Here is a 13,049-nt window from a genome sequence, read left to right as displayed (position 1 = left end):
CAAATATCCTCCAAAGTTTCCTAAACTGCCCAGTGAAATATGGCATACTTTGGCAAGTATGTTTTTTTGGTGACTTACATGTTGGGCAGATGGGCCGGGATTCTGGAACAGTCACCAGAGTCTTACCCCTAGGAGGGTCCGGCCTTCTGCAAGGGACTCAGGACTGATAGTCCCTTCAGAGTCACACTTAGATTGGAAAATACATTTTCAGAAAGAGGGAGGGGGAAAAAAAGACAAACTGATGTTGTGGAAGGAACCCTGTCCAGGAAGAAGAAGACTTGGATTCTAAGTTCTGGCTTATGTTGTGGGATCTTGGCAAGGCATTCCCAGCCCCGAGCCTCAGTTTCTGCCTGTATTAAGAGGAGAACATTGGACTCCATCTGTAGGACTTGTGAGTCTCTAAGCTGATGAAGACAGCCTAGACCTAGGGTGGGAAGAGGTACCAGGGAGATACTATCCTCCTTGGCACAACCCAGGCAAGGAGTGTATCCCCAAATGGAGCATCCCTAGGGCAGCAGCCTTTGGTGACCCTGGGAGAAGGTTTGATTGGCTCTTCTGCTGACTGAATCAGAGCTCTAGGGACCCAGGGCACCCGCCCTCCTTGAGGGAAGGAGGCTGCAATACTGACCTGGCTCACAAAGATGGTTCAAGCCACACTCAGGGTCTTCGTGGCCATGGGGCCCATGGTGGCCTGCATCAGCCAGGAGATCTAGAAGGAAGCAGGGTGCTCTTTGTGGATTGGTATCAGCAAGCCCCAGGGACAGAGAGAGTCAGGGGTGGAAGTACCTTAAAAGTCTTCCTTCCAACTCCCAACCCAGGTAGAACTCCCTTACCTACATTTCCCCAAAGGTCCATTCATCTTCTCCTTCCACACCTCCATTGATGGGGGCTTATCATCCATGAAAAAAGGATTCTCTGGTCAAATATATTTGAGAATTGCTGTACACACACACCTTGGAGATGACCAATACTTACCAGTTTATTAAAGGCTCTGAGAAGTCCTGCACAAAACTTGTTTAAATTTGTTTAGCCTGGTGTCTAGCTTAGCTTCATAAAATTATTTGACCAAGGGACTTCCCTAGCGGTCCAGTGGTTAAGACTCTGCGCTTCCACTGTAGGGGGCGCAGGTTTGATACCTGGTTGGGCCATATGGCGCGGCCAAAAATAAAATAAAATAAATAATTTGACCATGGGATCCCTTTACCTAGTAGCATTTATTAACTTGCTGTGAAACTAGAGTTTTGTGAAAGGCTTTGGGAAACACTGTATTAAAAAGTTCTTTCTTTTAATCAACATGAAATCTGCTTCCCTGGAATTTCTCTCCACTGCAGGTACCTCTCAGGCTGCCTTTTCCCTAACCTTCTATAAGTGTTTAGAATCCTACCCGTAACCTTCTTCACCCTGGCCTTCTCTTTTTTGGCCCTTCATCCCTACTTCCTTCAGCCATTCTACGGAATGTATGGTCTCAGGCCCTTTCAAACTGAACCCACTGATAGTTCAGTTTGTCATAGCCCCTTGGTTGAACACATTCTCCAGATTTGGGGATAATTGTCTCCCTTAGGCCATGCACTGTGCACTCTTAACATAACCACAGGCTGCACTTCTGGCAGCTGCCTGACGATACTGGTTTATTCTGAGCTCAATCAGCTAAAAACCTCAGAATCTCTTGTCCAATGCTGTCTGTCTCCTGCATCCTGGTTTTGTGCAGCAGATTTTATGAACATAAGCACAGGATTTGACATTTATATCAGCTAAGTCTGGCCCACGTGACCCACTGCTCTCAAGATCTTTTTGGTATAAATTATTTTTTCCCCTAACACTTCTCTTCAATGCAGCCCCAGTTCTGTAAACTTCCCTCCCCCAAAGACCCCACTGGATTTTGGTGCCATTTCTCCTTAGTAGCATGACAAGAGACTCTGTGAAAAGTTGTTTTGTTGGTAGTAGACTCTGAGAGAAGGCTGGGGAGCAGGGGATGCTGGAAGGTCCAGGCCCTCAGAGCAGGGGATTTGGGGAGGGTGTGGGCTTGGGAGCAAGGCATTCTGGGAGAGTGTGGTTCCTGTCAGCCTGTGATTCTGGGAGGGCCCAGGCTGGGACCTTGAGAACTCACCTTCAGGATCACCCACTGCATGAGGCTCACATAGTAGAGAACGGACATGGCACAGATGAAGAAAACAATGATGGGCAAAACCTGCCAGCAAAGAGCACAGACCCTGGGGTTAGAGGCAGAGAGGTGGCAGGGTACCACGCAGGGCCTCGGAGGCCCCAGACAGCCACTTCATCCAAGGGCTTGCCACTCAGAGCCCCAATGGGGTCAGGGAAGAAGCTCTGAATTCAGTGCATGAAATCGCATATGGCGCCTCTCTGGAGGCAGCTGTCCTCTCTGTTCCCCTCTAAACATTAACCATCCACCCAGGCACCCCTTGGGCTGTGGTAGAGAAGCAGGACTTGAGTCCACCACTTTTTATCACCTGCTTCTTTGTCTGTAAAGTGGGGAGGAAGTGACTACCTCTCAGGTTGTTGTGAGGGTTTTGGGAGCTGGCTCAGGGCCCAGCACCTTCCTAGCACAGGGTCCGTCCTCCACCCTGAGCTCAATCCTTGGCCCATGACGCTGGCCTTAACATCCCTCCTGTGCTTCGGGCCTGAATCAGAGGCCCTCATCTTTCTAGTGTTCTACTTCCACTCGGTGCCAGTGAGCTCCGAACGACACTCACTGTGGACCAGCCATCTGCATTTCCTCCTGTCACCCTCTTTCCTATTACCAGGCTTATGACTGCTTTTCACTTACTCCAAGCCTCTTCAATTTCTCCTTCAAAGCTTCCTCATGTCCATTTCCTTCTCCCCAGGGCCTCCCCTTCCCTGCCCCGCACTTCCTTGTTACAGTCTGACTTAGAATAACAAGGACTGGCAACAACTTAAATGTCCCTCAGTGGAGGACTAGTTTGATAACCTATGGTGTGGCTGTGCAGTGGTGCACTCAAAGTCAGGAAACAAGAGTGAGGAAACTCACTAGGAGTAGTTTGGGGATGATTTTCAAGATAGATTGTTAATGAAAAAAGAGGGCTTCCCTGGTGGCACAGTGGTTGAGAATCCGCCTGCCAACGCAGGGGACACGGGTTTGAGCTCTGGTCCAGGAAAATCCCACATGCTGCGGAGCAGTTAAGCCCACGCGCCACAACTACTTAGCCTGCACTCTAGAGCCCGTGAGCCACAACTACTGAGCCGGCACTCTAGAGCCCGTGAGCCACAACTACTGAGCCGGCACTCTAGAGCCCACAAGCCACAACTACTGAGCCCACATGCCACAACTACTGAAACCCGCACGCCTAGAGCCCGTGCTCCGCAACAAGAGAAACCACCATAATGAGAAGCCCACACACCGCAACGAAGAGTAGCCCCTGCTCGCCACAACTAGAGAAAGCCCGCGTGCAGCAACGAAGACCCAACTCAGCCAAGTAAATAAATAAATAAATAAATTTATTAAAAAATTTTAAAAATAAATGAAAAAAGAGAAGGTGTAGAACAGGGTGCATGGTGTGCTACTTTATGAGTAAAAAAGGTACAGGTAGCATTGCAGGTGCTCTTGTGTGGGCACAGACATCCTTAGACAGATACGCAAATGACCAGGAATGGCAGCTACCTTGGGGAAGGAACTGGATGACTTGGGGGTCAGGGGTGGGAGGGAGATTTACTTTTTACCAAATCCCCTTTTGTACAGTTGGAATGTGCTATCTGTTCCAAATAGCTTTAAAATAATAAGTTATGCAGAATTAGTAATAACATGGGAGCATTCTTATGCTAGAATGTTAAGTGGGGAAAATGGAATATTAAAAGCACAGAAGGAAGGCTGGGACGCATACACCCAAATAGTCAAGGTAGTTGCTTCTGTGTGCTGGGACTGTGGAAACTTTGTTTTCTTCTTTCTCCATTTCTAATTTCTCATCTGCTCCTATAATTTTCTATAAGAGGTGGACACTTCTCAAGGGAGGAGCACAGGCACAGGAGAGCTTTGGGGGCACCTCATCAGTGCAGTTTTGGACTTGCTGGGTTTGAGATGCCTGTGGGTTTGAGTGGACTGTGGACTGGGAAGGTGGGCAGAAGGGCCGGCAGCTCTGAGGAGAGTTCTGGGCCAGGGCTCGGTTGAGGGCAGGTTGAAGCCACGGGGCAGATGCAGTTCACTGAGGAAACTGCCCTGGAAGAGAAGAGCAGTGGCTGAGGACAGGGCCCTGGGGTGAGCATCCCTGAAGGGTGAGAGAAGGAGGAGGAGCACGTGGTGGAGACAAAGAAGAAACCGAGTGGTTGAAGGACTTCCAGGAAGGGGTGCGATGGAAATTGAGGGCAGCTTTTCTAGAAGGGATGGTCCATCAGCTGTGCCAGATGCATCAGAGAACTCAGTAAGGACTGAGATGGATGCTTGGCTCCTAGCGATTCAGGGCTCCCTGGTGACCTAGGTGAGAGCAGTGTCAGGAGGGATGGGCACAGAGGCCGGGTATCAGCGAACCAAGGAGGGAGTGGGACCCGAGGAAGTATAGAGACAACAGGAGAAGCTTAGCTGTGCTGGAAGGAAGAGGGGCTGCCGAGAGGGGTGAGGGGTGGAGGAAGAGGTGTTTTCATTGTTCAGAAGGAGGGTGTAGAGCAATCAAGTTCAAGCTCTGGTTCAAAATGAATCGGGACTACAGAGTGGTCCCTGATGAGAACAGAGACTCTGCCTAGGCAGCTCCCCTGGAGAAGAGAAACAAGCCCTGCTGAGGTTGTTTTCCCTTTCCCGTCCCAGATGAATGCCGCGGGTTCTGTCTGGATCTGCTCCACTTGACATCCCTGTCACCAGCTTCACTTCATGGGAGTGTCACCTGACAGGGAATGCAGGCACTGGGTGGAGCAACTCTCTTCCTGCCCTGTGACTCCCCAGGCCGCCTGGTGCTGGACACACCCCCCAACACAAGGGTGGTGACAGCATCCTGCTCTCCCTGGGAGAAAAATGCAGAGAGGATCACGTACTGTCTAGACTGCCTGTTCAATTTATCACGCGAGGGACCGCTCGGCAGCCTGGCAGGTTAGCACAGATGGCTCAGGCCAGCAAGGAGAGGGCCCGGGGCAGCAGAACCCGACTGCAGAATCGGGACTTTCTCCTGGCAGCAACCAAGAGACATTTTCTAGCTGGGAGATGGGGATCTTTGGTGGAAGAGAAGCTGGGACATTTAATACTAAATAAGGGCCCTGAGGCCAATATGATCTGACAGTCCAGGAAATTCCCTTGGGCCCTGTAGCATGTGAGATGGCGGAAGACAGGGCAGGCAGCTGGCTGTGGGAAGGGGGAGGAAAGTGCCCTTAATTCCTACCACTCGTGCACTATGCAGTCCTGCTAGGAGCCAGGTACGCAACGTGTGGTGCCTCACGGATCCTCAAAGCAACTGAGGTCGACGTCAATCCACTTCACAGTGGGGACACTGAGGCTGTGAGATGTTGGTTACCTGCCCAAGGTTACACACCTGCAAAGAGACAACCACTAAGCAGGTTGCCAAGGACCTACCATGACCCTGAGGAGGTTTGCCCTAGTGCCAGTCCTGGAACCTCCTTTCTTTGTCTTCAGGAGAGGCATCCCCTCCCAGGCAGAGCCTCAGCCCAGGGTGTAGCAGCCTCGAGTAAGTCCTGACCACCACTTTGTGGAAACTCAGAGCAGGCCGGTCCTGCTAGTACCAGCACTCACCCTTACTCAAGGGAAAAGGAAAGCATAGCGCCTCTAAGCCAGTGGTTCCCAAAGGGTGGTCCCTGACCAGCAGCATCACTTGGGAATTTGTCAGAAATGCACATTCTGAGCCCCACCCCCAGAGTTTCAGATTCAGTAGATCTGGGGTGCACCTGAGAGTTTGTCCTTTCCCGTGGACACCACACTCTAAGAACCACTGCTGTAGAGTGTAGAGCAGACTCTCCGAGCAGACGCCATCTTCTTCCCAGGAAACAGGCTCTGAAGGCAGGGCTAAACCCACTCAGGGCCTGGTCCTGCCGCTTCCTCTCTATGGAGGGAGTTGAGCCAGGGCTGCTGACGCCCTCCTAAGGCTGTCCCAACAGCTCCCAAACCCCCAGCCCCCAAGGCCTAAGCCCTGTCACTAGCCCCAGGCCACAGTAAACCAAAAATACCCAAAGCTGGAAAATTCCTCGGAGGACACTGCTGCAATGTCCACCGACCTTGCAGAAGGAGGAAGGGACTTACTCCAAGGCCACAGAAGCTCCGCATGCCTCCTGATTTCCTGCTTATGCCATTCCCTTCACCCAGAGTGACCTCACCAGTCTGCCCCCATGCCTGTCTATCTCTGCCTGTCAAAGTCTCCTTCAGAGACCTCTGCAGATGCCACATTCTCATAAGATCTCTCCAGTTCCATCATCCCGTCCCCCTCCTTTCAGCACCCACCCCTTCTCCACTTCCCTTCCATTCCCTCCTCTGGAAATCACGCTCACTACGGTTACCAGTGACCCCTTAATGACTAAATCCAAGGGTACCTGTCAGTTCTTATCTTACTTGATGTGTTTTTTTTCTGGCCACATTTGGCGCTGATGACCACTGGGGACTGCAGAGGCTGCATCAGGCAGACACCCCGAAACCCTTGGGAGATGAAAACACTTTCTGCCTAGGGGTTCCTCGGGGAGAACATTTCATCAGCACTGCTGAGCTTCGTGAGTGGGTGTGTGTTCCAGAGGCTGGAGTGATAGTGAAGGAACGAGTGAGTGAGTGAGCATGTGCTCCCAGGTCGGCCAGACCCAGGAAGGTGTGGGAGTGGGGGGGGGGGGTGGGAGGCGATCGTGTGGGTGGAAAGTTACTAGAAGGGAGATGGAGCCAAGGTGGAATGACTAATCGAGACCATACAGCCAGGAGGTGGCTGCCACGTCGACCGTGCCAGAGGACATTGAGGGCTGAAGGAGTCCCAGGGAGATTCGGCTTCCTGGAGGAGCAATGAGCTGGACCGTGGCCCAGCAGGAAGCAGCTTGGATTCTGAAAATCTGAGTGAGCTCAGAGATTTCCCCAGGCTGACATGGGCCAAAGACCTTGGACTAGGGCCACATGATTCATGGAAAGGACGGAAAGAAAACTCTTGAGTCTTCCATTCGACTCAGCACTAACAAAGTTACCCCCAGCTTGAGGATAAGCCCCAAGCTCGGCAAGTGTGTGCGTGTGTGTGTGTGTGTGTGTGTGTGTGTGAGAGAGAGAGAGAGAGAGATAGGCAGGGGTGCAGGGTGTGAATGAAACTTTGTGATTAGTAAATCTTGTTGAGAAAGGGAGTTCTGTGGCCATGAGCATTTGTCTTAAGTCCTCCCTCATTCCGGCATGCCTTTGCTAAGGAGACCACTGGCTAATAATACACTGGCCAGGAATTTGTGCAGAGGAGGACAGGGCCTCCCCGGGGCCAGGGAATAGTTGGCGTTCGACTAGGAAATGCTAAGCCTGGTTAATGATAAACTCACCTCTCCTGTTTTTATTCTCTTGACTGAACATCCAATCTCAAAGTCTTTAGCAGCTATTCACTGGTTTTAAATTTATCATTGTTATTATTAGGGATGCTTTTTGTATTTGGAAGGGATACCTGATGTCACTGACTTCTACTTAGAGTATGAGGAAGAAAACATCACTTAATTGAAGTCCAACAACCTGGTTCTAGCCCTGCCTCTACCTTAACTCACTGCGCAGTTATGCCCAGGTCACTGCTCCTCTCTGGGGCATGGTTTGACCATCTGTAATATCAACAGGAGGCCCAAAGATCAATGAGCTCCCTCCTAGCCCAACGGTCTATGAATCCATGGTTCTGAAGGGTGATTCGGGGAGAGATGCAAGTAGCAGGTGTGTACATATTCTTCTAGAAAGGGAGGAGAGACACACAGCTAACACTGGCGAGGGGATGGACAGAGCAGCAAGCCAGGTGATACTTTCTTTGCTGAACTGGGAGAGAAGTTGAGTGGTGGCTCTGGTGGACGGCAGCTGCTTGGATGCCCCTTCCCTCACTTCTTTCGGTAAAAAATTTGACTTTCCTTTAGGAAACCACCCCTCCTCTACTCTCAGCCCAGAGGCTCCAGGTTTGGCCCATCAAAGTGAGGTATCTTCCCTGGCTACAGTTCAAGGATGGCATATACCCCAAGCCAGGCTAAAAAGAGCCTACTTTTGGATTTCCTGCTGGAGCTAGTGGAAAACAGGCTCTCTCTCTCTCTGCTAGGGTTGCTAAGTTGGTTGGATGTAAGCCTGGTACCTCTTTATCACAACCTCAAGAGAGCCTATCCAATACTAAGACTAAGACTAAAGCCAAGTCTAAGAACACAGAACCAAGATATAAGCAAGGCAAATCCCAGGTGATGTTGCATACCTGGATCCAGCAGGACCTGAAGCCTCTGGATTTCTCAGTTATCAGAATTAATCTTTCTGTTTGTTTGTTTTCTGTTTAATCTTTTCGTTTAAATCAATTTGAGCCGTGTTTCTGTCATTTACGACCAATGAACTCAGGAGCTAAGCACCCCGATCAGGAAGTATAGCCTAGACTCCCAAAGGCGGCCCCACGTTACAGCTGGGAAGGACTCCAGATCAAAGGGTCCATGCCATTGCTGTTTCTCCCAGGCAGGTATGCGATCTGCCACGTGTGCTCTGCTCCTATACTAGACCACAGATGCTCACCTAGAATAGAAGGGCACCCTGAAAACAGAGCTAATCCAGGTCCTACAGGGAGCTGTCTGCCTTGTTTTCTATAATGGGGGGTTAATAGTACCTGCCGGTCCTAGGCAATAATCCTTCAAATGGTGAGTTTCAGAGGGTGGCTTCCACTCAGTCAGAGCAACTGACTCCCTGGCTTTGGGTGGGAACATGAGACTCCGGTCACTCCAACTTCAGTATCCCCTGCCCTGGCCTTAGTGATTGATTGGGTCAAGAATGGTCACATGACCCAAGGCAGACCAATCCAAAACCCACCCTGGGATTTTTTAACTTGAGCAGGCAGAGAAGAATTTCCCCCGTGCTGGGTGACACGCATGTAAGAATGAGTATCTGGTGTTGCTGGGGGCCAGGAGAAGATCTGGTATGAAAGAATGAAGCTAACACCCTGGGATGAGCAGAGATTCAAGGCTGAGGGCCACGAGCCTGGCAGCTCTGGGGCCCTGGTTCCAGCTGGCACCAGTTCTACCTTGCCTTCCAGCTTGTGAGCCAAGAAACAGTCCTCCCTCTCTCCCCCCTTTAGAGCAAGTTTCAAATGGGTTTCTGTCCCTTTCAAATGAACCAAAGATATACTGTTTTCTTCTAAACCAAGGGAAAAACAAAGATCCAAGGTCGGAGGCCCCTTCGTTACCACTGTCTACCAAGGAAAGGGCTCTGATATCAAGGCACAGAAGTGAATAGGCAAGAGCATCGGGCTTATTCCAATCTTGATTCCAACCCTCTCCAGCGTTATGAGCTTGGCACAAGCAACAACCACTCTGAGCCTCAGTATCCTCACCTGAAAAAGGGGGATAATGATATTCTTTTCCCCATAGGGTTGTAAAGGTGAAGTGAGTGCCTGGCATAGAGTCCTTGCTCCATAACTAGTAGCTGTTACTATGACTTCCTTCTCCCTAAGCTTTTCTTCACTGTTCCACCAGAATCTCAGGTCAGAGGCGGACACAATTGTTTCTAGGGGCCCTGGATCCTGCTGCAAAGCCTGTGTGTAGCTTTTGGCTCTAGAAGGTTGGGAAGCTCTGGCCTCTGCTGGGGAGGTTTGGAGAAAGAAGAGCTCAGCCCTGGTTTTGGGCCAAAGGACAAGCTGCTCAGGACCACACAGTCATGGGAACGGTGGCCCAGCCAGGGGGAGGCTGGCTGGGTGGGAGCCCAACCCACAGCCAGGGCCTCAAAGAGCCAGACGTTCCCAGCAGGCAGAGAGACTTCCCACTTGCACAGAAGAACCAGCATTTATCCATCTCATTCATTCAGCAAAAAGCAGCGTACCAGGCACTGGGCAGGGCTTTGCTGGGCTCAGGGTCAGTTAACTGACACCAGCATGAGTAAGACCCAGGCTGTGTCCTCAAACAGCTAAAAGTGACAGCTGCAATGTGTGGAGCTAAGTGACGAGCTTCATGGAGCTGGTCTCTCAGCTGCACACCCCCACTTCGCTCCCCACGGTGGCCTCCCTTCTGGACTGTGGCAGTCTGGTGGTCCCTGCGTCATCACCTGGGTGTGAGGCAGCCTCCTCCCTGGTCCCTTTTTCCAAGCATCCTGGTTACAACCCTTCCTACCTACTATTGAAATCACAACTGTCCCAAAGCTCCAATCAAGTCCCTCCCTGCTCAAAAATCTTCAATAGCTCCTCATTTCCTGGGGACCAAATCCAGGTGCCTCAGCCTGGCATTTAAGACTCTTCAAGAGACAGCCCCACCACACCTGCAGTTTATCCTCCAATCCATCCTTTCCTTCAAATAGCTTACATGCCCGTCGAACTGATCTACACCCTGTCCCTTAGACAGCCCAGAACTCTCTCACCTCCACGCCTTTGCCCAGCCATTTCTTCTTCCTGACTATCTCTGTGCCTCCAATTTTTTCCTGTCCTAAGGCTCCAGTTCAAATGCCACTTCCTTAAGGGGGCATCCTCACTGTCCTTATTTTTTAAAATGTCTCCCTAAATGGACTCCCCAGACACTTTCCTTCGTGCCAGTTACACCTGAACCTGGCTGCCTGGGGAGGTCGAATCACAGAGTGTTGTAGTTTGCCTTGTAAAGTGTGAGAAGCCACCGCCACTGTTTCTCTGTCTGGTGGACATAAGAAGCCACCCTGGAGCAGGACTTCACTGTTTTTCCCTGAAACCTTGGTGGCCCCTACTTGGAAATGCAAATGTAAAGGGAGCAGCCCTTCCCCGCCTCTGCCCTACAAGAATGGTGTTAGGGAACTTTTGGAGGGGCTGACAGAGGCCTACACAGAAGTGATCCTCTCCCTACACTGAAGTGATCTCAGAAAAACATGATGGACAAATTTGTCCTGAGAGGACAGGAACCTGGTCCCTCCCCATTTCCTCCTAGGGCTGACATTATTGGAACCCCTTGGATGGAGTGGATGTTTCCCAGAGAGTTGCTGGCGCAAACAGAGACCAAAGCTCCCAGAGGACCTCACCATGATTCAGGGTTGGGGGTGGGCTGGAGGTGTCTGGACTCGTGAACTGGCTTGACACCCAGAAGTCCATGCCAAACCCATGGCTTGGGCTGGAAGCCTCTGGGCCCCAACTCCCCCAAGCAGGGTGGGGAGGCTCTGGGAACGATGGCTGAGTAATGGCGAAAAGCAGAAATCTCTGGAACCTACGCGTGGGATCCTGCACGGCAGCCCCATGGTTACTGTGGTCCAGGACGTGCTGGAGTGGGCAGCACCAACTCCCATCTGTGCTGCTATGGTAACAGGGCAGAAACTGGGGCGAGCTACTGGGTAAGTGGGGCCCACGTCTCCGTCTCTCTCTACCTGGCATTAAGCCTGGAGCGGCCGCAGGGTCCTGAGACAATGTGGATGTGAGGCAGGCAGAGGAGCTACACTCGAGATCTTACTAAAGGAGGCACTTGGGTGCTTGGGCGGTCAGTCGGGGAAAGAAGAAATATAACCACAGTTCCACCCCAGAACAGTGAAGCAGTCACCCCATCCCATACTCAGCACAGCCTGCCTTGTTTTAAATTACAGTTAGGGCTCTACCAGTACACAACAAAGTCTTTCAGTCTTTATCTCAATTTCCCCTATAATATTTTGCACTGCAGAAGGCACACATTTTTGTTGGAAGGAGGGAAGGAAAGAGGGAAAGAAGGAGGGAGGGACTGTAGGTCTAGGAGAGTCCAGAGGAGCGACTTAGAGCTTGCAGCTGGACTAATAAGGGCAGGCTTCCTGGCAGAGGTAACCTGTGAAGGGCTTTGAAGGAGGAGTACCCTGAGAGGATCTTTGGAGCGTAAGCGTTCCTGGAAACTGTGCTTTACAGTTCTAGGTCCCTGCAGCATGTCAGGGGCTAAGGTTATAGCAGGTGCTATCCCCATGTCCTCACCCTCTCTTCTTGTCCTCAGCCTCCCAGCAATTCTATGATTTGGGGATTCATTTTTTTTTGGAAAAGAATACAGATATATCTTACTTTTGCAAGTTTTACAAAATATACTGAAAACATACCCCCAGGTGAGTGCATTGCCGGGGCCCCTCTCAGGACCCCGAGGCTTAAGTCTCATTAGCTTCCAGTAGCAGGGCTCTGCCTGCAGGAGCCCTCCCCCTCCGCCTGGGCTGGAAGGGGAGGGCAGAGGCTGTTAAAGGCTTTACGGGCCAAGAGTCAAGCTGACCTGAAATGCAAAGGCATCCTTGACCAGAGCCTCCCCCGACAAGAAGCTGGACCTGTATCTCAGGAAGATCTGAAAGGAGAAAACAAAACATGGAGGCTGCAGGACTAGTCCGCCCAGGTCATGGGCTTTACAGGGGCCAGGGCACCACGTGTGTCATTAAAGCCACACTCATGGGCGCCTGCTCCTTCCAAGCACGTCCTCCAGAAGAGACACATTTTCAATAAATTGTAAAGAAATACTCAGAGATGAGAGTTGTTAGGACAAGAACGATAAAGAAGAGACAAAGGAGGAAGCAAACAGTGAGCTGCCTGGAGAAGGCTGTCAAAGGTGGTGCCCGCTGTGTCTGCTCACTCCCCTCCCCACCGATGTCACCATCCCGGGCTCCTGGCCTTGGTGTTGCAATCTGGCTATGCTTCTACAAGAGACCTGTATTTAGGACCAGAACAAGCACTGTGACTGCAGGGCCAAGTCACTTCAGTTGTCCAGGCCTCAGTGCTCTCATCTATAAAATGAGGGGTGTGCCCAGAGCAGCCACTGTCTTTTCCTGCACGACACCCATGCAGATACCCTTGGCGTGCCCCTCCTTCTCCCTGTAGAGAGCACATGGAAATTTGAGATGGTGAGAGAGGGGTGAGTATAGGATCAACCTTGCGTCCTTGATAATTTATATTTTAAAAAGTAAATCATGGGACTTCCCTGGTGGTCCAGTGGGTAAGATTCCGCACTCCCAAAGCAGGGGACCCGGGTTCGATCCCTGGTCA

General features: G+C 51.2%; 1 protein-coding gene across 1 annotated transcript in view; it reads right to left on the bottom strand.

The window, feature by feature from the left end:
• SLC28A1 (solute carrier family 28 member 1) overlaps nucleotides 1-13,049 on the bottom strand; it is a 52,778-nt gene that overhangs the window by 14,710 nt on the left and 25,019 nt on the right. The window contains 3 exon segments of the mRNA XM_067729977.1: nucleotides 629-709; nucleotides 2,108-2,188; nucleotides 12,289-12,357. Coding sequence (XP_067586078.1) covers nucleotides 629-709; nucleotides 2,108-2,188; nucleotides 12,289-12,357 — 231 coding nt within the window.

The sequence above is a fragment of the Pseudorca crassidens genome, chromosome 1 (assembly GCF_039906515.1).
Source record: "Pseudorca crassidens isolate mPseCra1 chromosome 1, mPseCra1.hap1, whole genome shotgun sequence".
Classification (NCBI taxonomy): Eukaryota; Metazoa; Chordata; class Mammalia; order Artiodactyla; family Delphinidae; genus Pseudorca; species Pseudorca crassidens.
The sequence above is the reverse complement of the archived record's forward strand: the minus strand, read 5'-3'. Positions and strand labels throughout refer to the sequence as shown.